This window comes from Opisthocomus hoazin, chromosome 11 (assembly GCF_030867145.1).
Source record: "Opisthocomus hoazin isolate bOpiHoa1 chromosome 11, bOpiHoa1.hap1, whole genome shotgun sequence".
Classification (NCBI taxonomy): domain Eukaryota; kingdom Metazoa; phylum Chordata; class Aves; order Opisthocomiformes; family Opisthocomidae; genus Opisthocomus; species Opisthocomus hoazin.
This window is the reverse complement of record NC_134424.1, coordinates 12,004,368-12,029,611: the sequence shown is the minus strand read 5'-3', so window position 1 is coordinate 12,029,611 and position 25,244 is coordinate 12,004,368. Positions and strand designations below refer to the sequence as shown.

Sequence of the window (25,244 nt, the reverse complement as noted above, 5' to 3'; positions counted from 1 at the left end):
ATCGGAGATCTTCTTGGTGCAGGCTTGCTAATTAAAGCATGTATATGACTAGAACTCTTTGGCTGCCCTTAGGACTCTTGTCTTCAGGCTACATCTCAGGAGGCAACAACAACCTTCAAGTGAACAGAACTTACTGTGCCACATCCCACCATCCTCTTGCCAGACTCATAGGGATTCTCTAGGAAAAATAATCAGGGATCTGGAGATCCCTGGCTCATCAGCTGGCATTTTGGGCGGCTGTTCATCAGGGAGATACTTTAATCCCTAAGTGCTCATTAGTTGCAGAGTGATTCTTGCTGGGACAAGACCTGGACCCGCTGTGGCATTGCTCCCCTGGGGACTCAGAAGATGTTTTAACGCCAGTAACGTTGCTGGTTTCTTCTTCCTGTGGAGGCCAAGCAACCAAAAGCACAGTGCAAGAGACGTCCTGGCTTGTAGACCACAAGAGCATCATGTTCATGCCCCTGTTGTTACGAATGGGAAGCAATGGCTGTTGCAGGACAGGGCGTCTTCTCCTCAGTCCTGAGGCATGCTTTGTACCACAGATCCTTCACGTCACTCTTTCAGACATGGGATTAAGAGAAGAGCCAACTGAAGAGCCTTGGCACCAAGATCTCCGCTGTGCTGAGCCTTTCTTTCACAATCTAATCCTCTGACTACTGGCCTTATTGCTTGCTCCTTCCATCCAAGGATCAGACAAACGTAAATGAAGTCCCATAGTATCACCATGATGCATTATTATCCCCATTTTACAAGAAAGGGAACTGTGGCACATGGCAATTGAGTCCTTTGTCTTGGGTCACACAGTGAGTCACCATCACAGTCTCAGGCAGACTCTGAAGCCCTTCCTCCTTCACACTAACCATCAGAGCTTGAATTTCCTCAAAACCTGTTTGCTCTAATTAACCACAGTTTTACTGAAGCTGCAGACCTATTCCATAGTGCTCGGAAATCACAGAAGGCATTTGGGTCCCAGTGCGGCTGCCAGGTGAGGCTTGAGGGCTCCAGCGAAGGGAGAGCTGAAACATCTCGCACCTCCCAAGAACTTTGTGAGATGAGAAAAACTTCTGATGGCAACTTCAGATCTGTTCCATCACCTCTCCCTGTTACCTAGCACCTGAAAAGTTACATCCAGGTGAATCAGAATTTGAAGTGCTAATGTCCTGATTGTAGAGCTGGCTACAAAGGAAATTAATGAACAATAATTTCAAGAAGGGATTTAAAATTTCCATTTTCATTTTATTGTCAAAGTAAATATATCTTTACGAAGAACAAAAGAAAATATACAGAATTGTAACTTATGTACACTGGCTTTATAGGTATTTTTGTTTCCAATTTACACAAATTTTGATATGTTATTAAAAGATATTTTATATAGATATGCACCTATGTACAGTTTTATTTACATACATTCATAGGATGTGATATAAACCAGTCAACAGATGATAGTTCATTTATATTAATTTCTAGAGGACAAAAGGAATGCATTCGCTTTAGCTAGACCTGCTGTTCTTGCACAGCGCGGGCTCCTGCTCTGCCTAGTGCTAGAATCGTGGTTTCCTATTTCCCATTTTGCAAACAAAAAGACAAACAGATGCTGTCTGCGAATGGAAAGGAAATGCAACATCCATTATAAAATCGCTCCTAATTACTGAATTCTATTTTCTTCTAAAGCTTCTTACAATCGCCAGAGTTCAAAAGGAAAAACAAAACGAGAAGAAGAAACACAAACAAAATCACTTGCCTGCTACCATCTGATTATTTGTTTAAATTCCCTTCTTAGCCAGCTACCACTCAAATTTGTTTCTTTTGGCTACTGTTCTCACCCCTTCGCCCACCCCAGCTGCGTGGAGCTCTGACATGGCTGTCAATAGGGAGAGGATTAGCACTGAAGCTCACTCTTGGACAGAAGACCTTATGGTGCTGTCCCACCAGGCCAGGATGCCTCCCACCCTCCCTTGGGTACAGGCACATCCTACACGGCCCTGCTGGCCAGCAGACAAAGGGACATTCAGCTCCAGCCAGCGAGGCGCTGACTTGCAGTGATGCTCAGGATGCCCAGTGCCCACCAGGACCACCAGGCACCTCCGGGCTGGCGCTCTGGTTTCTCCCCGAAGATCACACAAGAGGACAGGAGCAGAGACGGAACTGAGCTCAGCCGTTCTCACAAACGGCTTCCTGCTGCTTTACACGCCAGACAACAGCTCTTCTGCTCAAGACAGCGGGTGCCGCAAACCAGAGTCAAAGGAAAGCAGCGTTCCCTTCGACGCACGGGCATCCTTTTGTCCCCGCAGCAGCACAGGACAGGAGAAGCAAGCACACAGTACGCGGTTAGCCACACCAAAAGGCTCCACTCCAAGCCATTTCATCCAGCCTGAGCTTCCAGGTTTGCCTGGGATATGCCTCTGATTAAATATATATATACGTATGAATATATATATAAATATTTATATATAGCCCTAGCCAAGGAAAAGGTAAATGCAAGCCGGAGAAATCAGAGCAGCGCGGAGGTGCATTCCAGCACTCTCCATGCCTTGCCTCCCCCTGTCCCCAGCTCCCACTTTTCCACCTCCTGTGGCCAGCCCCTACAAATCCTTGGCTCAGGCGACCCAAAAACAAAGCAGTTGTTTTCATTTCAAAAGGAATTTGCTGTTTCCAAACTGGACAAATAGAGCAGCTTAATAAAAACTCACAATGAATGGCCTGTACATGAGCAAAGCCCTCAGGAATGCCAGGGCTATAATTAACCAGCAGCAAGCAACTCTTACATTCTCCTGTGCAGCAGAAAACAGCTAAAAATAAAACACTGTAATTTCCAAAAGAAGCAGCAGCAAAGGAGAGGAAGATAGAAGGAAAGGAAAATAACATCCTTATAAAAAAAAAAAAAGACAAAAAGGAAGAAGCACCCCCCTCCCCTGACCCAAAAAGAACTTCATTCTCAAATCATCTTTAAAGGACATGGGACACTGAGACATGGTGGTATCAAGTAACAGCATTGACTGTTTTGTGGAGACAAATAAATTATCACTAGAAATATAGTGAGCAAAGTGCTGTCGTCGGCTGTTGTAGGATGGCTGGGCGGGAAGGGGAAAGCGGGACCAATCAGTTCACGGAGCGGATGGAGCGGTTGCTTCGTGGGAACCGATGCACCTTGACATGTTTGGACAAGTGGTCGCTTCGAGCAAACTTCTTCTCGCAGACGGGACACTGATAGGGTTTCACCCCTGAGTGGGAGCGCCTGTGCCGGGACAGCTCATCTGACCTGGAGAACCTGCAGGAGAAGAGAAGGCATTTCAGATAAATGGGTCTCTCACAGCGGAAAAAGAGTCCCCTCAGGCCACTGCGAGACTCTACCTGCAGCAAAGCCCAAACATGCGAACTGAAAGGGACACACAACAGGGCTGGGCTGGTCCCAGCCGGCGGTTGGCAGCCATGATGGAAACACACAGCTATCAACCTCATCCCATGTCAGCTCTGGACTCAGAGCAACGCATGGAGGCAACGTTTGTACCAACCTTGCCCTAAACCAAATAACACGGGTACAGCTCAGCAAAACCAGCCTGCTCATGATCACTCTGCCAGTCCCCTTCAAAGCCTGTCCTGCAACCTCTCTCCTGCAAATCCAAGCACAGACCACTCTCAAGCAGAGATAACAACCAACATCCCACGGGTAAGGTCTGCTCCAAGCTCCCACTGACACAAGCACAATGGACATCCAGTAATTGCACCTAGTTTGAGATGGATCCCAGATAACAGCCAGACATATCTACCCAGAAGCTACATGGCTTATCAGATCGAGCCGAAAAATTGGCTTTTGTATGTGCTCCTGCAGGCTAAGTAAAGAGTCATTAACATCTCAGTACCAGAGATGCTCAACATCATAACAACTGAAATCCAGGTGGGCCCTAATGGCCATTAGCATAGTTACTTCATGAGTAAATTGAAATCAGGATTGAGCCTTTAATTACCAAAATTGTCTCCCAGACTCATTTCAGTTTTAGATATTTCCCACCTTCCATCTCCACAGAAAAATCCCCAAACAGGCACCGTGAATGCCACGGATTTACAGAACTCAAATCAGCTAATCCTTTGGTCTTAACAGCCGGGCTGGCTCTGTTTCCAGCCGGGACCTGACTGGGAGCCACAGGGTTAATTAACAATGTCACACTAAAACAGCCCTGTCCAAATGGGTACAAAAAATTTGCTGCCTGACAAAGGGCAATTAAGTGTTTTGTTGCCAGAGCAGTAACAAAGAGCGGCACAGAAGCGAGCTTGCAAGAAATGGTATCAGCTGTTTATTTACAATAAATAAATGAAGTCATGGGCGCTAGCTGAATAAATGGGGGAAAGAACATGTAGAAAAATGTGCCCTTCTGGAGCAAAATATCACATCACCATCAGAGTGAATATGCTATTTTTACGAAAGGGGGAAAACAGGACCGCTGGGCTTCTATGAATAAGTCCTTCATACAAAAAAAATAAGTTTCCACATAAAGGTTTTAATTAGCCCTGATCTCCCATCACCAGTTGAGGAACAGGACGCAGGCACTGGGAAAGCTAGGAAATGTTTCCTCAGTTCCCGCAGCTCTTCAGTCTGGTGATGCTACCCCAAAAGCGTTTTGCAGCCAGCGCAAAGCAGATGCAGGTACTCAGTGTGGGTAAGTTATGGTGTGGATACAACTCTCCCAGGGGCATTTCTAGGGGAGATTCCTTCACCCATTCTCTTGCTTTTCTCCCTTTCCTTGCTTTGGTATCCCCATGGTGAAAGAATCAAACTCACCATTAAGAGCAAGAGGCAGATGCCCTAATGGAGCCATCAATCTGTTCCTTGTCTGTGACACGTCTTCTTCATAAAGACTATGACAGAGGTTTCACTGCTAGTACTGGCACATTTGCTTTCTCTAGCACCCCTGCTCCTTCCAGTCATGCCTTCCCAAAACCACAGTGCGAACCTGGGAGCAGCAGGGCCAGGGATTTCTCCCAAGTCCTTAGCAGTGAGCTAAGTGCCACCTCCCTGGAGGGATGCTCTCGTATAGCTATGGATGAGTGGGACTAAGCATCTTTCTGGAGAGCGCAGGATGTTCCCTGTGCCAACTGCCTCAGTGGGACTCAGCACTGGACAAGGAATGGACCTGTTGACAGTGGTGGCAACCATGTTCAGGGAAAAGAGAGAGCAGAGAGGGAAAAGTGCTTTTGCAAAGAGCCGTACTCTCATATACAGGCTTATGACTCAAAGACGGAGTAAAACCAGATGTGGCCAGGTTGCCTTGTCCTGTGTCCTTGGCCATTAAGGTCATCATCTGCAGCAGAAGTGCAGCAGCACATGGCTAATCCTGCACAAGAACTCCACAAGTGCATTTCAATGGGAACTGCATGGATGGTGCAGGAGAAAGAGGCACATACCAGGAATGCGCAGCTCCACTCATACCCTGGGAGCTCGGATGAGTTCATCCCATAAAAATACACTCTGCCTCATAACGATGTCCTTAGCTGAAGAGGCAGGAATGTTGCAATACTGTTCCCCAGCAGTCACGGAAAGATCAACTTACAGAGCCTACAGAAATAAACCTCAAGCTGTCGGTGTGTTCACAAAAAAACAACGCAAAGGTTAGGACAAGGAAGCCGGGAGGATCTGGTGGCCTGGCTCACAGTGAAATGGTATTTGCAGCACATTCTGGCACTGAGATCACCCCAAGAAAGCTGCAAATAATGTGGAATGCCAAATTCAAACGAAAACAAGATACTCCCAAGGCACACCTCACTATCTCAAGGCACTGCCGTTTCCAGCATGATTCCTCCTTCAAAAGCAAGGTGGATGGAACTGGGCAATCCCACTTCAACTGGAAGAGTTGCCTTCATCCATCTATCTGGTGGGACCCCAAAGGATCTGGAACTACAACTCCCTTGGAGACAAATCCTAAAGATTTCTGATGTGCGGTATGTGTCCTGTGTCTCCCAGCCATACGAGGACATGTGGCTCACAGGGCAAGAAAGGTCAGTAGCTTCACCTGGCACTCCACAGTCCCTACCACGGCCACCAGCCATTGAGGTACCTAGGCTGTACCTCTCCTCTGCAGTGGAGTGGAGGTTCTGGATTCCCCCTGCCCATCCCCAAAGCACTGCTACAGTAGACCACCATACATGCAAACGCCTTTGCACAGCACCAGCTAAAAAGGCCAGGCTGAGATGCTTGCACTGACCTGTTCCACATGTGGTCCTCCTCATGGTTCCCCTGTCCCATACACGCTCCTGGCCACGGGCATTACAAGCCTTTAAACCCTTCCCACCAAACCAAGCAGAGCTTGCATTGCATGCTGTCACCTGCAGAGCCTGGAAGCACCTCCAGCCAGCAGACACAGCAGGACATTTAAACGCGACTGCCTAATCCCCCAGGCCTTACAACAACTGCAGCTTTGTACACTGCCGCGCCAGCGAGAGCTTGTCCCGCTCCGTGCCGTAACACGGCTGCTGGGCCCCAGCCCACGCTGCAGCCCAGCTTTTCGGTCGGCGCTGTCTCGGGAGCCGCGCTGACCGGGGGCTGCTGCGTGCCAACGGTGTAAGCTGGCACGACGCGGATCAGCGCGCCGACCGGTACAGCGGGGTATCGAACGCAGCGGGTCACCGGCCACGTACGAACATCTCTCTGCAGCCTGCCAAAAACAGCTCTCGCCCTGTACCAAGGAAGGGCACAAGCAGGCAGGGCTCAGCCTCCTCCAGCGAGGTGCGTGGGGCTCTCCAGCTGTCCTAGGAGTCAGCAAGAGGGTTTGCCGCGTGCACACCACTACCTCGATGCATTTACAGCATACAGCTTCACCAGAGCAGGGCTGCCCAGACAGCTGGGAAAGCTTTAACCCCCCCACAGCTCAGCCACACTGTGCTAGGCAACACTTTGTTTTGTTTTTGAAATTACTATCTTCAGTCAGGTCAGATCTTAAGGGTCTTTGGTGAAAAAATAAATACGTAAGCACAAGAATGCAGGGAAGGGGGCGGGGAAAAGTAGAGCCCAGCAGTGTTTTAGTGCTTAAATTCATTTCAGATGATATAAACCTGGGAGCAAACAGAAAGTCCAGTTGCATTTGACTTCAGCCATGTGAGATCACAGCCCTCGCTGAACTTCTGGAAAAGGTAAACACGGTTCACTGATGAAAGGGGACCGAGTAATTCAGCGCTCAGTTGGGCCTGGCCTTTGATGTGGGAGCAGCACACAGGGGATATGCAGGAGTCCCCGGCTGCAGGGAGCGCTCCCCAAGCCCTGCCTCACCTGACGGCCATAAACCTCGCCCTCCGAGCAGAGCCCTCCCGAAGGCTGGGGGTGCTGGGTTGGGGTACCAGCCCAGGCTGTCAAATGCCACAAGACAAACAACACTAGAGAGTTTGAAAAGCCTCTCCGGCAGCCGTTTGTGGGCAGGACACACGTTCCTCGTAGCTACAGTGATTAATTTCTCATCCCTGCTGGGCTTCTCATCTTTACAAAGCTGTGGCTGGCTGAGAGTGAAAGTTCAGGTTGCTCCAGGCTGCAGGACCTGCACTTCTCTCAGCCCACCTTACCCCTGTGTCCTGCTTTTGATACACACCACTCGCTGTCATGCCAGGAGAAGGCAGGCATCCCAGTGTAAATTCAATCTCCGTCCCTTACCACTCCGTATTTTTCCTAAAAGTTGCCCTCGGTTTTGCAGCCTGGGAAACACCAACGCTGTAACAAGGCAGAGGTGGGGAGGGTCGCCCACAGGCAACGCTTCAGGCGCCTGATCTCGAGCCACAAGTCACCAGGAGCGTTGGTACAAATCTCAGCGTGGATCAGACAAACCCTCACATGCCACATGCATTTGTCACAAAAATGCGAGTTTTGCTCACATCCCAGTGCAAGGCAAGCCAACATGACACCCACAGCCACGTTCACAGGCAGGAGGCACATCTGCTGCCTGCGCGCACGTACACTGGCAACCAGAGAAAAAGGAGCGAGTGCCTCTACTGCGGCTTATGGGACCAATCAGCTAAATAGCGTGGCTTCAACTTCAGCGCATCCTGAGCAGCAAGCCACTGAGTCCAGCTCCTGAGAAGTGCCACCAGTACAAAAGGAAAGAAAAATCAGCACCAGTTTGCAGAGCCACCATAAACTGAAACGGGAAAGAAAAATCACCAAAGGAATTAATTGCACTGATCTCCTCAATCCTGCCAAGAGGCAAACTGGTCCAGCTGGGGAGCAGAGGCTTCAGCCCCATTCTGACCTTTTCCCTCCGACCAATCCAGCCATCTCTAACTGCTGCATGTCTCACATACTTGCATTTTTACACAGTCCTCTCCTGTTACTTTTTACCTCATCTGTCCCCATAATCACAACCCATCTCCTCATTAGACATTGCTCGGTGAAGCTCTGCAGGATATCCTTTGAAAGAAATTCAGTTTAATTTAATACGAGGGAGTTAAGATTTTGTTTTCTTCCATCGTAATTTGTAGTGCTGTATATTAAAGCTTGCCAGCCGGCGGGCTACTAATATAGCTAACTGGAAAGACAGAGGAAGGCGTCTGTCAAAGTTTCCTTAAAATAAAAAGTTCATTTTTTTAACAGAGTTTCAAGTTTTCTAATAAATAAATAAAAGCAAGAGTTACCCTCTGCAAAACACTTTGCTCAACCAAACCTACACTCTTCCATTCAAGCAATGCTTAACTCCACCTCAGCCTTCTGGTTATGTTGCTACATCTGAGAGCTTTTTGCAACTTTGAGTGGCACCCACGCATTTTTCTGAATCAATGCAGAGAATAAAACCCAGAGCATGCCAGTGTGTCACTGCCAGCTTTTCCAGAAGGAGTGGGATGGAGTGCATTTTCTATGAAACGGCACATAATCCTGCTACTCTTAAGCACACTCACTCATCACAGCCTTTCAGCGATCACATTTAGCCCCGTGCAGTTGGAGCCAGAGACAGTGATTCTGCCCTAAACCACCCCGTTCACTTACAGCCCTCAGCTGGTACCAGCCGAGCATCTGCTGCAGCTGGTGTGTTGCAGCCAGACTGATGAGAACACAAGGTATCGCCTGCGGTAACAAGCCTAATCTGACTCTCTTGGAATAACACACGAATTACGATGGACTACTTTCATTTTCTGAGACACTTCAAAAGCTGGTGCCAGCAGGTGATGTTCTGCTGTTTAATTTATCAAAGCCCCTGGATTACCTAACAGGAAGAAAAAGGTCTTAATTCTCAAACCACCCAAACAAATTTTGGGAACAGAAACAGTTCACAAGTCAGAGCGCAAACCTACTTGCTCGGCAAGCTAGGTCGACTGAGCAAAAAAAAGGAGGGGGAGAAGGGTGAAGGACAGTGCTGCACCCCAACACTAACCTCCATCCGCATCCCGGCCACGTGCATGCAAAAGGCTTTTCTCCTGTATGCCTCCTCAGGTGGGCTTTCAAATGGCTGCTTTTCGTGTACATCTTGGTACAACCAGGAAAAGAACATTTGTGCATTTTAATGAGTTCTGCTGCAGGGTTCTTTTGAAATTTCTGACCCATGATGATTCCCGTCTGACCCTGGATCATGCCTCCTGGCCCAATTGGTTTGGCGGCGATGGGGACGGGAGCAATGCGAACAAATTTAGAGGACAAGTTCAAATTGGACGACTGAACTATCTGAGGCACAAGGGCAAATGTCTGTCCTTGGATGTTGACTAGGAGCTGTGCAATTTTAATATTCTCTTGTGCTGGTCCTTGGGAACTGGGGCTCGTGTTGGACTCCTGTTTGACCTGTACAGGCTGAATTTGGAGCATAACCGGTATCCCATTCTCCAGGGACATTCCTCCATTTGAAGCCTGGCCACCTTCTGTTGAGCTGCTCAACTGTTCATTTCTACCCTCTTTTAAACTAGCGCTGGGTAACATATGGTCTTTTTGCTGTAGCGAAGCAACAGAAACTTGGCTGCAAGCTCTCAAGTCCTTGGTCTCACTTTTAGGTCTTTCTTTGAGCTCCAACTCCATGTTCTCCTCCAGAAATTCCTCAATTTCCTCAAGCGTGGGCTGAAATGGTCCAGAGTCTTCCATATCCACAGCAAATTCAGGCAACCGGAAGTACTCCTCTTTCACTATTGGCTGAAGTCTCCTTTTGTCCCACCATGATGCAGCAGTGTTCCCCAAAGATGCCTGGGACAACAAGTAGTCTAAGATACTGTCCTGACTTTCCGCACTGGACGTGCTTCCATAGCTGGAGCTGAGAACCTGGGAGTCAGGGCTGGAACAAGAACAAAAGCTGGACGAGTCGCTGTCATCTTCTGACAGGGGAGAGGGCAGCATCTGGTAGGACCTCACCCCTGCTGTCATGTCCCCAAAGTATCCAAGAGAAGACCTTGTAGATGAAAAGGATTCATCAGTAGGCAGCAAGTGATCCACCATTCCTGGGCGATCTCTTACCGATATCCCAACAGCATATACCAGGCGGCGAAAGTTCAGGTGAGAGCCTGAGTGGAGGAAAACAAAACAGCAACAGTCAAAAGTCGGTTTAATCATTTATCTCCATGCTCTAAGGCTCATAAAGCCCTCTAGCTTGCAGGAAAGTCCAAAGCATCCAGTCTCACCGAGTACACACGCTGCTACACGCTTTGATACGTCTGTACCACCCCCTAAGGACTGTCAGGGCTGAAGCGTTTTGCAGGATTGCACCACGTATTTGCAAAAGAATTCTTTCAGAAATCGTTTCCCAACTGTGTGCACTCTAGATTTACAGCTCCCTTCCAGAATATTACTGGCAAGAGAAAATAAATTATGGACTTTCACCTAACAGTGAAACCTAGAGCCAAAGAACAGAATGGGGAGAAAAAATAAAGTGTTGAAATTTTTACCACCAAAAAAAACAAATAAAAAAAGTTTACTGCTGGTGGCCATAAAATGCAAATCCTTTCCTTATCTCGTAGCTTTCCACCAACCTTATTTTTAACTTCCTCAGTTCCACGAATATAGGCTAATCAGCATAATGCAACAATCAGTCAGGAGCCAAAAATATTTACTGTGCTTCAGCATTTACTAGGCGGATTTTCCCCTCCAAATGTAATGAATCAGTGTGCCAACGTCATCATCACCTGCACTGCCCTTAATAAGGCTGGCACTGTGCTGAGCTAATTACCATCTCCTGGCAAGCCAGCTGGTGGCTGCTTTCACCTCGTGCCTCCACACTCGTCTCTCTCCCGGTATGGAGGTCGAGGTGATCTGGACCTCCTGCCAGTCACTAAACTGGGAGGGCTCATGTGGACCCCCGGCAACTCAATCCACCGCAACCCGCGGCGGGCAGCCACGCTCCCCCCCACCCCGTGTTGAAGCAGTGAGCGGGCAGCATCCCGCAAGCCCCTACTCACGTGAGCCATAATCCCGCTGCAACCCCTCGGAGGCACAAGGGCAAAGCCCACCCTTCCCAGCACAGCTCACCGCAGCGCTTGCTGACAGCAGTGACCCAACTGCACTTTCCCAGTTAAGCCAAACAAACTTCCTAGAGAGGTTTCTGGGGAGGGAGGCAGGAGGGGCATCTGAGTATTTGTTTTCCTTTCCCCCCCCTCCAGAGGAAAAACTAAAAAAAAAAATTGCTTACAGAGGGAGACTATGCCTCTTAGAGAGCAAACACCGAGACCTCCGGACGGAGCGAACACTGGCCCTCAGTCATTCGCTCAAGGTGACTGATTGAAAACAGAGCTGTATATGCGCATGATAAACCAACTCTTTCTGTGGAAGGTATGTGGACTGCAGAGATAGAAGTCATTTGATCAGCCTATGAGGTTTTGTGTGTGTGTGAATTGGGAGGCATGTGACCCAGCGCGAAGGAAATGCCAGTCAATCTTGTTACACGCTGTCATTTTCCACAGGCTCTGCCGCTGCGCTTAGGACGCCTTGCCATGAATAGTCAATAGCTCCCAGTTTCGTGCAGGGAAGGGGATGGTTGTTATTGCTATTGCAGAGCATCCTTGCTGCCTGATCTCCAAAATTTGCCCAGTCTTTCCCTTCACTGGAGAAAAATCAAAAGGCATCTACATGCTCAGTGCTGCAGCAAAGGCAGCGCGAGATGTTTTACACACCACCTTTAAAGCACTCCGTCCCATTGGCAGCATCTATTAATGTTTCACAGGAAACGGGGGGGAAAAAATGTATTTCTTAAAGATACAGCTTCCTCCTTTATCTGCACACAGAGGAAGTAGGGGAAGGTTGAAAGAAAGACTTAAAAGTAAGATTGCACATTTTCCTGGTATGCATGGCCTGTCAGTCAGCTGTGCCTCTGAACTGATAATGAAATACCCACATGTGCCGAACACAAGGAAGTTCAAACAGAGGTTAGTGGCTCTGTTTTGTGACCTTAGCCTATAATCATTTCTTATAGTAAAAGTGAAGAGTCAGAAGAGCTGAACTATTTCTAACACACAGGACTTTTTCTTTTTTTAAACCTCTGTGTTGACAGAAAGTTCCTCCAGCGGAAGTCCAAAAGCTAAGGCATTCCCAGTTTTGAAACAGAAAACACAATGTGTTCTGAGAAGTTCGTATTGGTTTCCAGTAAGAATTCACCCAAGTATCTTGTTTCTACCTTGCACCAAAAACTGGCGACAGTCTTGTGAAACGGGGGGCAGAAAGGAGGCCTTGCCCTCAGATGGTTTCTGATCCTCCCTCCCATGTCTGCATTGTTCCACCCTGAACTTCTGAAGAATGGTGCTGTGAGAGAAATCTGGACTGCAAAGTGGTTTTTACTCTAAGGAAAGCTGGCATGCTCTGTGCATGTGGGGAAAGAGCCTGCACCAAAAGCAGCTGGTAAGGTGTTGGGTTTTTTTAAAAAAAAAACAAAAAAAAAGTTCACGTTTTCCTTAAATGGCTGCAAGAACTAAGAAACCACATATCAAAATATCCATATATTCCACTGGGAATAAAACTAAACCTTAACTTGAGTAAAGGCTGAAAGGAGAGGAAAAAACCCCAACAAACTCCTAGCAAGTGGGGTGAGCAATGTCCCTCAGCAGAAAACAGCCAGCATGTTTATTTCCCCATCTCTTTTGACAAGCAGCAATGTCCCTTGGTGTAACCAGAGTCATCTTAAGAAGAGAGAACTGTCAGAGGCAAATAGATCCAGGCACATCGTGGGCCAGATCTGCTTTCTGTGCACTCTCAAAACTTGCAGAGCAGCCAAGAAGATTTTGGGGAATGCCTGGAATGCAGGATTGGGCCTGGGCTATATTTTATCCTAAAGGCCAGACTAAAAACCGAAAGACTTTCATCTCTACTTTGCCTGAAGACACAGCCAGAACCAGAAGATTAAAAAACAAAAACAAGAAAAGCCAGGGCTGTGCAAGCTATGAAAACTGACAACGCTGTTTACATAGAGCACTTTCATCTCTAGGAACCCTGAAAACACATTAGAACTGTCAGCACCTACAGAGGGACCTCAGGGCCACTGAAAAACAGCCACTCCTGGAGTGAAACACCGCAGCTGTTCCACAGCACGTGGCAGTACAGCGGTCTCCAACTTTGTTCAGAGTTCCCTAGGTTGTTAGAACGTCTTTTCTGCCAGAAACATGTTGTTCTGTTTAAAACCTGTCCACCATATCGCCAGCTGAAAAAAAAAAAAATGACAAAAATACCCCTGCAAAAACCAGAGGAGGCATATTCTGACTCCCAGTAACGCTGAAATGTTAAGCCCCGGGAACTCGCTGAAGCCCAGGGACGTATTTCTCAGCCTGTCACTTCTGGACGGTCAGCCCAGCGCAACCGACGGCACAGCGGTACACGGGCTCAGAGACGCTGACAGTCATTTGCTACGCATATGGCTACAGCTCTTTCGGGTTTAGGACTAATCCCTTTAGGGTTTTCCCTTCTTCCCTAGAAGATTTTAAATCTGTTCAGGCTGACTCCTGCTCCACGGACCAAGCCGTAAACCAGGCAATGAACCAGGCCCAGAAATTAAACTGGAAATGCCAGGGGGGGAACGACACACGTAAAATGCTAATGATAAAAATAGAAGCCAAGAACCAGCAAAACCCACTTGCTCTCACCCCTTCTGCAAGGTGGCTGCGGTGCTCCCTGGACACAGAGGGGAAGAGGGGGGTGTTTTGGGTCTCCCCATTTTTTTGCCAACCCCACTACCTCTAGGAAGCCACAGAAAGATTCCCAAAGCCCGATTTTGTGGAAACTACCCCCTCTGCACCCCCAAACTTCGCCTTCCACAAGAGGAAGGACTTTGTCCGCAGGGGACGCTGGCGGTGCCCCCACCCTCCCCCTCGCCAGGGAGCGAACCCTGCCCCGAAATAACGCGGGGGGGGGGGGGGGGGGGGGGGGCCACACACACAATTCCCCCCCAGCACAGGCACAGCCAGGTTTCCCCGGCCGCAAAGCATTTGCTTGTTTGTTTGTTGTGGGTTTTTAAATTATTTTTATTGTTTTCTTGCTCCCTCCCTCCCTTTTCAGGCGGCTTTGGGGGGGCCCGAGCTCTTCCCCCGCTGTCGTGATCCCCAAGTCGCGATGACCGGGAGTAACACACACACACACACACACACACACACACACACCCCCTGCCTGTCACACCATGGCACGGCACCGCTCCAGCCCGAAAACAGCCCCCCCACCCCGTGGGGATCCCACCTTCCCCGGCCCCAGCAGCGGCACAAACACCGCCCCCCCCCCCCCCCCCCCCCCCCCCCCGGCAGCGGGGTAACGGGGCACCGCCGGCGGGACCTCCGCGCCCCTCGCACAGCCGTACCTGAACTCCTCTGCGAGCGGGGGGGAGGGCGCCAAGAATGAGCAGGGTGCAAAAAAACCAATGAAAATTAAAACAAACAAAAAAACCCCACAAAAATAAAGCAAAAACAATTACGGTAATGAAAACGCAAAAATAACAACAAACCCGCAAAACTGAAAGCCCACGGCGGAGCGCAGCGGACCCCGCGGTAGCCGGGCCGAGCGCCGGCGGCGGGCCGGGGAGCGCGGAGCGGCGGGAGGCAGGCGCAGCTCCCCCGGGAGGCGGGTGCGCGGCTGCGGAGCGCGGCCCCGCTCCCGTAGTACTATATCCCCGCGCCCGACGGGCGCCCGGCGGCGGCGGGGGGGGCCCGGGAGAGGCTCGACCGCGTCCGCCGCCCCTATTGGCCCCGCCGCGGCGGGGGCCGGGCCGACACCGGCCTCAATGGGAGCCCCGGCCCGGCCCGGCCCCCGAGGCGGTGCCCGGAGGGTCAGCACAGGGGCGGGCGGGAGAGCCCCTGGGCGGGGGGAGGTTGCGGGGTGCGAGCCCCCGGCCACGCACAGGCTCCTGGCGGGGTGCGGGACCCTGCAGATCAGCAGGTCCACCCTTCCCTGCCTGCCTGCTGGAGCTTGGTGGGGTGATTTCCAGCATGCTGGAAAGTACTGGGGTTTGGGGTACCCCCCCAGTCCTATCGCAGTCATTAGTATTTTTATATATAAATACATATTCACATATATATAATTAGAAATGTAAGATGGGAAAACATTGAATAAAAAGCTTTGTGGATATAAAAGCTTCTTTGTGTAAAAAGTGGTGAAGGAACTGATGGGAGATCATTCTGTGAACGCTTTATTTCCTCTCTGCTCAAAATGCAGATTTTTTACCCCAAAGGTTCTAATACACAGATTTTTTTGGAGACTGTTTTGTTCTTATCCTGTTCCCTATTTGGAGCACACTAAGGTGGCACTCAGGGACATGATTTAGTGGTGGTCTTGGAGGTGTTATGTTTACGGTTGGGTTCTGTGATTTTACAGGTCTTTTCCAACCTAAACAATCCAGTAATTCTATGATTCTATATACACACAATATATATACTATACAAAATGTTCGGCATGGATGAGGATCTCTGTTTAACTCCTGCAGCGGTGAAGCCCAGCTGAGGAAGCGTGCAGGAGTGCCAGCTGCAGCAGCACGGAGTTTTTCTGCTCAGTCAGTGGTTTTTCAAATTCAGGATTCTGTTTTTCAGGCCCCTGGGAAGATGCAGCCGGGGGTATCAGGATGCAGTCTCGTGAAAACAGGTCTGTGCGCCTTTCTGAGGGCTACATGGGACAAAGAACCATTCCTGCTCGCCCACTGCAGGACTGTGGGCCTCCGTGTTCTGCAGGAAAAGAACGAGGTATTTGCTCATTTTATGACGTTATGGGGAAAATGAGGCAGTGAGGGTCAAACCAAACGTCCGTGGCAGAACCAAGCCGCAGCCTCTTCTCTTTTCAACTCCAGCCCAGAGCCTTCAACTGGCAAAAATGTCCTCCATCTGCACTGCTGTAGAATTGCCAGTAACACATTTCACAGTTTGGCAAATGTAAACCAGTCCCTTCCCAAGAGGACATTAGGCCTCGACCAGCCGGCAGCGCAAGGGTGACCCCAGAAGGGCTGCCTCACCCCGGCGGGTATCGCCAAAGTGCCCGGGGGTGCTCAGGGCTCCTCTCTCACACACAGACCTTGCTCTTCCTCTTCACATTACCTCTGTGAACAATGCAGAAATATATGCTCATCAAATTCCTACATACTACATTTATACAAAAACACTGAGGCCAAATTCTGCATTAGTGTAACTTCACTGATGTGAAAAGCATTACATCAGCAAAAACACTGGCCTGTAACATTTTTACCCAAAACAGATTTTTGGCAAACCTTGCTTTAGTGTTTTTTCTCATTTAAAAACCGTGTTCCCTGAGTAGGTGAAGTTTAGCTTGATGGAACGCAAAGGGCATGAGATTCAGAAACAGCTAAAATCCCAAACCCAAAGACTGGGCTTAAATGGAATTTGAATTGATAGCTGTACAGATATGAAATTCCCTTATGATTTTTATTACCATGAAAACAACCAAAAGTTAAAATCTTAAATTTATCATTATTATGACCTACATATGCATTGGTACATATTAGAAGTTTCTCTAAACTATGTTTTTCCATGTGCAAAAGAGAATTTCTTTATATTGTAGTTACAGTAGTTTCCGACTTTCTGTAAATTGCTGGAGAGGCAGTGAAACCCTATACTTACCTCACATGGAAGTAAAACGGTGTGTGTCCCGGTTCTGCTTCTCAAGTCCCATCCATCCTAGGCCCACAACCTGAAAGCACCACTCAAGGCTGGGTGCGTTGCCCACTACGCAGCTGCAGGACCCTGCCGCTAGCTGCTGCTGAAGCTAGCCATACAAAGATGTGCTCTTTTTGGTGAGCTCAAAGAGGTCCAAACATGTGCTGCTACCGAAGATGTCCGGCCACCTTCCCTTGTGCCGTGCCAGCCCTTGTACAGCAGCACGCTGCAATGGAGGAGGGATCTGATGCTTCTTCATGACTGAAGAACCCTACAGAACATGTTACTCATTCAATACAAGGCAACAGTGATCACTGTGAGGTGAAATGCAATGGAAATAATCAGGCAAGTGTAACTAAGGCTTCTGTATCTCTCCCTGAGATTTCCCTGGAAAAAAAAATATTAAAAACGCAGTCATGCAGCACACAGTGCTTGGGAAGTGAGTCCAGAGCATCCAGGATGAAGCCCTGACCTGAGCTCGCTCACGAACCGCGTGACAAGTTTTGGACGCACCAAACCTTTTGTGTATGTCCAAGATCCCCCCTGCCATGCACACAGGATCAGCTGTGCCCTTGTGCATACGCTCAGCAATCATGCCTTAGGCATTTCTTGGTGTCCAGCGCCCTTGTAGAAGTTACTGCCCTGACCAGGCACTGGGCATGAGGACACCCTGGACAAATATCCAAAGTCCTCTTTTTCTGCCCAGACAAAATTTCTAGACAGAGACAAGGGACACATTAAAACCAAACAATCAGAATATGTGGTAGCACAAGTTCTGATGTCTCACCAGCACAAAGAATGTCACTTCTGTACCAACCTGTTGTTGTACAACAGAGAATAGTTGGAAAACAGGCAAAAGCCACTGTCACTTGGAGCCCCGATCTGGAGTCATCCTTGGAGAAAGCTGTCCACAGCTTCATCCTCTACAGCTCCTTTTCTGAGCATAGTTTTTATCTGAGAAATGTTCTTTCTCGGGATGATCACACTGCTGTACCCACGAATCCACTGTGAGGGCCTCGAACCACAGTCCTGGTTTTGGGGTCTGTAGGCACACTTTGGGGCTTGAACCCAAAACTGAGATTTACAAGCTACAGTGGTAGGTGCCAGCCTCTGGGCAGACTCAGCCACTTCTCCACCCCTCCGTGATGTATGAGTGCACTTCTCAACCTGTGGTTTACTGGCTAATTCTTCGGAGCCCCGTGACAGTGAAAGCAAACTGACGAGTGTCAGTGTTTTACTCAAGATTTTGGAAACACTGCGAGACTGTACTCACAGCAGCAGAAGTGCACAGATCTAGACAAACGTGGTGACTTCTGATCACTTTTGGCTGCCAGCTTTTGATGAGAACTGGGAACAGCTGTTGGGCTGGGACAGGCTTTTGGGGATGACTTTTGTGCAGTTGTGATGGATGCCTCACATCAGCATCCTTCATTTGGTACTGCAGCAAAACTGAGCCCCCGCTCCCTGTGACAAAATACACGTGTCTTTTCCCCTGTGGCATCCTTCTTGTGCATCGCTAAGTGATTTCCTTCCCTCCATTCATCGTTTCATGAAGTCCTTTAAAAATCTGTTATTACCTCTGTCCCTTGGTCCTCCTTGGGGATTTTCCATTGTCTCTTTTGCCACCTTTTGGGAGAGAACTTTGGCCAAACTGGTTTCCCTGCTGAGACAACCTTTCTAGCATTCCTACAGCCCAGTCAAACACAGGGGCTAACGTAAAGCTAAGGTGCTTTTCACAGTCTTTCTTCTGATGGCTGTATGTTAAAGATCCAGTCAGGAAAGGCAAATAAACCTCAGCATTTAAGCCTTTTAGAATTTTCCTGGAGACAATAATAGCGCTGCGTTATAAAGTTAAAAAGAAACGTTAGGCTGAAGCTGCTCCTGAGTTGTTCTGCCACGTTGCACAGACCCATTAAAGGTGGGAAAGGCGGCAAAAGGCTCGTGGGTCGGCTCTGCGCTCAGCAGTTTACGCCTAAGCATTGTTTGGCTCTGCCCACACTTTGCCTTTCCATATGTGGCTCTACAGAGACTGATTTTCCCTGCCTCATGTTTTCCCACCTTCTGTGTGTTGTTTGAGCAGCTTTGTGGTACAAATTACTTCTCGTTTTTGAGGGGACTGGAAGGGAAAGTGTTTGAACTTCACAGATGGGCAAAAAGAGGGATTGTGCTGCACAGGGTAAGTGCTTTGCTGTCTTTGTAGGTCACCTGTGGTATTTGCACCCCAGCCCCTGCTATTCCCCATCTACTGCAGCAGCAAACTATTAACGATCTAACAAGCAAACTGGCCACATGGCAAAGCAAGGGTTAGTCGGGCTGAATTGATTACTTGCACATTTCCATGTGATTTACAAATCAAGGCTGCGCCTTTCCAATGGAAGAAGCAAAAATAATCAGGCAAAGAAAAAATTAAAAGGAAGTTCAAAATCTATTTTGGGATTTTTAAATTTTTTTTTTAATCAGTCTCCTGCAGACGGATCCCTCCTGCGTACCACAAAGCTGGTGGCCGTGCCCGGCCGAGCTCAGCTGGGCTGCAGCGTTCAGCACCAGAACAGTTACACGGACACAGAGGGAACAAAAAAGCCTGTCAGGCTCTCTGATAGTGTTACGATCACTTTAACTTAGAAGTCCTTGACACTTGCAGATAAGGACTGCAAGTTCTCTCGGTACTACAGAAATATTGACACAAAGAATGTGTTTATCCCTGACTGTGGTTCTGCAGGACAAGGTGGAAACAACAATCGCAGGACTTAATTCTTTGGCCTTGCAAGGGCATCTGTGCTGCAGGGCCAAGAGTTCATTGATTTTTAATTTTTTTTTTTTATTTCCTTGATTAGTTTGGAAATTATGTTGTGTTTTCAAGTCAGTCATAGGTCTAGGGGGAGATAATTTGGAAGAAACTAATTTTACGATTTTTTATGTTAATACTCTTTGGACTATTAAAGACAGTGGGGAGAGTTTCTGATTTTATCTCAAACTTTCTGTTTGTTAAGATACAGAGGGACAAAACGTCAGCTGACTTTCTGGCTGGTTTCTCTAGGCCTTTAACCAGGTCCAGCTCCAACCTTGGGTTTCCATGCACAACCCTTGCATTTTAATCTGTTAGCAAAAGCACTCATGAGCAGAGCTGTACTTGCTAGCGTTATGAACGGCCGAGGGAATCAGACCGCCTTCTGCAGGGATGTGGGTGTGCCGAGTGTGTGACAGCCAAGTTGTGCCATCACTGCCTTTCCTGGCTTGATGGTGAGATGATGCAGCAGAGCTGGGGCTCAGCTGTTTAAACCCTGGTCCTGGAGCTGCACAGAAGCCAATGCCTTCAACGTGACACACAAGGTTCATTGCGAGAGGTTCAAGAGCAAGGGGAGCAGTCTAGCCCAAGCTATCCCTCCTGAAGACAACTTAGGGGCAGGCAGGTCTGCAAATGTGACAAAACCCACTGACTCACTTCGAGGACATTCAGCACCTACCTCTGCTCATGGGAGTTCAGGAAAGCAAAATAGACTGGACGACATACCGGAAGATCTGGGACATGATGAACGTTGGCTCCGGTTCAGAAGTGGATCTGCAATAATCTGTATTCCCCTGCCCTCTCCTGGAAGGAATACGCCAGAGCTGGGTGTGTTTGTGCAGGAACCTTGTGCTGAGCACTCCACGGAAGTGGCTCAAGGCGGTGAGAGGAGATGGTGATTTTGAAGACAGCGTTTACAAGACTGAACAACTATGGCCTCATTCTGTCCATCGCACATTGCCAGCACCACCTCTGCCAGAAACTGGCACACCTCTCCTGAGAATCTGAGTGTTTTCAAGGAACAGCTGCTTCCCTGTCTGGCCGTTTGCATTAAATTGGGAAACAGAGAGGATGACCCAACCAACGGAATCCAGAGCCTCTCGCTCACCTTAAGTAGTAAACACAGAGCCTACATGAAAACACCAGTAACCTTTGCTCACGTCACAGTGAAGCATTGCCAGGTCAGAAATGCAACACAGTGACACCAATAGCCAGTGCTCCTGGGCATACCAGTGCAGAACGGTCAAGTGGGAGCCTATCACTTGGCCAACGACATAGTGAGAGCCCAGTAAGGAGGTTGACTCAACCCATAGTATAAAGTCCTCAAAACTGGGAAGAGCTAGGTCTGTGGGTCTGGTCCTGAACCTTCAGCTGTGATGTTACAATATAACCGTCCCAACACATGGTTCAGTGAATATGACCCATTTATATAGATTCACACCTGAATATACTCGATGTTTTTGCAAAGCTTCCTTCTTCTCCAGAGTCACACGAATTACATTCTTCTTTTTTCTAAACACCAAACATCCAGAGAAATACTAGTCCTGTTCTATGAAAAGGACTGATTAGCAAATTGCTGCTGTTGAGATAATAATGGGAGCAATGAACCACCAAAGCCGAGTGTAGAAACTCTATGAATAAGTCTATAGTTCAATAGTTACAGCATAGGACTATGAATCAGGAGCTCTGAAATGGCAGGACCAACCACAAGTGCACTATATAACCTCGAAAGCCTCTCACATACTTTGAGCTTTCTTTGCAGTTGTGTTTCCTCAAGTCTTTGTAAACCCAGCAAAGAGGTATGCCAAGGTCCTCCAGTACATTGTGTAGGTGAATCACCTCCTTACAGCTGGGGTGCTGCTCAGCACAGAGGAAAATAAGGCTGGGGGGGGACATTATCTTTTAAACCTTGACTAATTGCTCTGTCTTCATGACAGGGGAGTCACTGAAGACCACAACAGACACTACATAATAAATCGACCAGCTCCACCAGTGGTTTCTCTCCCTGCTCCACTGAAATATAAGTCCCATTTTCTAGCTTTGCAGAATGTTCAGCACATTACCCACCCCTTCACATTTCTTATCAAAGAAATGAACTTCAATAAAGCAGTTCCAGCTGCCCTAAAAAGCAAGAAGGTTCCTGTTTCCTGCTTCAGTACAGGGGTTAAGAACAATGTTTCTGTTCATCACAGAAATAAATGTGAAACGAACGTTGAGTTATATCCCTCTGGTGACTAATGTTCTAGCTTGTTTTCTAAAGTTAATTCTTCATACGCTTTTTTTCCCTCTTATTCTGTCTTACATTTGTCCAGACTCCCATGTTCCTGAGGGACTAATTACCCACTCAGCAGTTACTCTGAAGTCCAATTGTAATAGTTGGCAAAACTCCATTCTTCCCTGCAAGCTTTCAAAATAGTTTTTCAGTTTATTTCAAATAGCACCACTCTCTGGAGCTTCTTCCCAATTTGCGTTGCCCTGGACTGAGATTTATTTCGCTGTTGAGAGCTGACTGCTTTGCTTGTCACAGGGCAGATATTCTCAGCAGAATAATTAAAAACAACTAAACAAATAAAAAACCCCCAAACAAATGGATTGCTCATTTAAAAAATTATCCATTGCGATGTAATCTATTTTCTCATCTGATGAATACTGAATAGCAAAGTAAGTGATGAAGAAAACACTGGTTCATTCTTCTGGATCATTCACTGGATCATTCTTCCTCAAAATACAGATGTGATCATAGCAAATGTTTTCATTCACACCAACCTTGGACTTGTCAAAAAGTTTGTGGGAATTTAGCCATACATCCTGTGATCTAAAGATGGATATTTTCTTTTTCTGTAGGTGTTTGGGAGCAAAGTATTAATCCCTACTGGTGTCACAAGAAATAACAGAGAGCTAAATTCAGATTACTGGCATATCTTTTTTCCCATAAACACTGCTTGAGAGGAAACCACCTCCTTTCCTAATTCCACTCCTATTTAAATGTCCATATGGCTGGAAGTGACTCACCTCATCTCCTTGCTCTTCGGTTTCTCCACCTGTTCCCTAACGATAATGATCTTGACATTGTACAATACTGAACAAACTGATGTTCATAAAATGCACTTCAATTGTCTGGTGGAGAATATACAAAAAGAAGATGATGACAAAGTCTTTTTTTCAGGACATCCGAGTTGTGCCAATGGCACAGGGAATATGGCAGCTCCTATGAGAACCTGTGAGCACTGAATGAGAGAGAACATCACACCTTATTAAAACATTTCACTCTTTCATAACCTCTACTTAATTATGAGATAATTCATTTTTTCCTAGGGAAAAGATAGCTCTAAACCTCTGCACGTCACCCAGTGTTTGAGGAAGTGGATTTGGGGTCTGTCTGCTGGAGAGGCATGGCGCAGCAATCACTCTTGGCTCCAAAGCCAATTTACCCCAGTTCCTGGGCAACATTTAGATCTAGAGGGTTTGGGTGTTTTCTGTTTGCTTAAACTTACATTTAATTGTGATCATCCTGTGAACTAATGCAGGTGGTAGGGCACTTCTCTAGATAGCGCTGTGGCTCCTGTCAATCAACAAGTATCAACTCTCTTACTACAGTTACGCATTGATCATGCAAACTTGTCAGGGTTACCTGAAGTCCACTATTGTGATTCTCTTCAGAATTCTTGTCTAAATATCACAGCCCCTAAGGTAAATACTGGCTAATATCTGCTCTGCAAAGAGCAAAGTATTGTAGCACCAGCCCTTCTCCTCACAACCTTGCTAGGGTGACCAGTCAAGAAAACTAATTGCACATTTATGCCCAGAAATAAGATAGTCATTATCAGAGAAGACAGAAAGGACGCTGGTTCTGGGATGTCGAATTTTTCACTTTTCGCGTGTAAAATCAATTATAATCGCAAGCTTAAGTTATTTGCTGATGGGATCCACACCAACACCAGCACTAACCGGGAATTTCACAGGTGGGCTCAGCAGAGGATAAAAAATCCATTGCAAACTCTGGGTCTTTATCAGAATTGATTCAGTAATTAAATATTTACTTTCAAGACTTGTCTCAGTCCTATATCCAGCTCAAAATTACAAACTTTTTCAAGATACCTTACCTCTGCTCCTACATGTTAAAAACCAGGCTCTCACTTTTTTTTAAACTTAGCAAGTTTTGGTTCTTTTTCTTAAATACAGTTTTATACATCTTATAGTGTCTTCACTTAACGAGCCATCATAAATGTTCCTGTTAACATTTCAGCTCATCTTTTTGCTGCTTGCCCGCTTGCCACAGTTACTTTCCACAGGGTGTTCGCCCCATGCGGCAGCGCCCAGGGAGCAGCTACCAGCGAAAAGCACTGAGCTGCTCGAAGGAGAGGACACTGTGCACAGCCGCAGGCACGCTGGAACTCCTCCCGCTGGATTTACAGCTTGGAAAATCCCAGTATTTCCAAAATCGAAACTTGGGAGCTGTTCTTAATCTGTCACCACCTTTCTGAGAAGAAATTAAGAACATCCTGGGCATTCATATAAAAACTGAAACCGTCAAACACTCCTTCCTTCCCCTTGACCTATGTACAGAGCTGTCAAAACAGACGCAGCTTGGGCCAGCGCACAGCCAGCCGAACCAGAAAAATAATTTCACCCATCGAGGGCTGAAATCAGCCCACTTCAGACTGGGTCTGGCAGATGTGAAATGTCAGCAGCTGCCCTACCAGCGGGTAGGGCTGGCGGAGGGCCACCGAGGCACAGGCAATGCTGGTGATGTTGCCGAGAGGTTGCAGTGAATCACGTCCTGCTGAGCAGCACAACGCCGCCGTCTCCAGCTCTCCTGCCCTGCCATAGCCTCTGGGGAGAGCAGAAGGCTGGGGTGCTTCAGGGTTCCCTCCCTGCAGCACCGGGAAGCCTTCTCTGCTGCAAACAGCCAGGCGTAGCAGCCTGTCTGCCAACCGTGTTTCACCGTGGCTAGCTGGGTGCACGCTGAGGCTGCTGCTTTGACTGCCACTGTTGCCTTCAGCAGACCTCACCAGCAAGCATTTGAAGTAGCTGCTCATAGATAAGGTACTCCTATTTGCTTAACCAGTGCCACGGAGATGGGTGCCAAACCACAGCCAGTGCCTTACTGGCACCCTCTGTCGTGCTGCCTGCTGCAGCTCCATGATAAATGGCATTTGTTGTGCCAGCCTGAGCTCCAAGCACGGGAACGGCTGAGAGTTTGCTGGTGTTTGGTCTGCTCACAGGCCAGCATCGGAGGATGCTCCTTTTAAAAGTGACTTCCATTCGCTTTCAGTCAGAGGTTTCTGGAGCAGAAGGAGTTTGCAGGGAAGAGTTAAGCATGTAAGCAGATCTCCACTGTGCAAAGCAACACGGGCTGCCTGTGCTGCCATTTGGTAACCTATTAATTGAGCTGCATGGGTCGAACCAGCAGCAGCAGCCGCGGGGCTTCAAGCGCAGCTGCAGCTGC

The 25,244-nt window shown here is 48.0% G+C and overlaps 1 protein-coding gene across 3 annotated transcripts; it reads right to left on the bottom strand.

The window, feature by feature from the left end:
* Positions 1-1,218: 1,218 nt before the first annotated feature.
* On the bottom strand, positions 1,219-14,978 carry KLF15 (KLF transcription factor 15). 3 transcript variants are annotated; one of them, XM_075432595.1, is made up of 3 exons: positions 14,715-14,978; positions 9,345-10,452; positions 1,219-3,271 (listed from the first exon to the last, which is right to left on the bottom strand). In XM_075432595.1, exons 2-3 carry the CDS (start codon positions 10,385-10,387, stop codon positions 3,103-3,105), a joined length of 1,212 nt encoding a protein of 403 aa, XP_075288710.1. In that variant the 5' UTR covers positions 10,388-10,452; positions 14,715-14,978; the 3' UTR covers positions 1,219-3,102. The 3 variants fall into 3 exon arrangements, with proteins under 3 accessions (XP_075288710.1, XP_075288712.1, XP_075288711.1); XM_075432597.1 differs by lacking the exon at positions 14,715-14,978 and adding an exon at positions 12,536-12,656; XM_075432596.1 differs by lacking the exon at positions 14,715-14,978 and adding an exon at positions 11,574-11,786.
* Positions 14,979-25,244: the final 10,266 nt, after the last annotated feature.

Excerpts from the sequence above, each read along its gene's own strand:
- KLF15 (XM_075432597.1), bottom strand. The coding sequence starts at position 12,641 with ATGGGAGGGAGGATCAGAAACCATCTGAGGGCAAGGCCTCCTTTCTGC. Across the intron at positions 10,453-12,535 it reads GGTAGAAACAAGATACTTGG|GCTCTCACCTGAACTTTCGC; the intron begins GTGAATTCTTAC and ends TCCTCCACTCAG. Across the intron at positions 3,272-9,344 it reads TGGCCGGGATGCGGATGGAG|GTTCTCCAGGTCAGATGAGC; the intron begins GTTAGTGTTGGG and ends CTTCTCCTGCAG.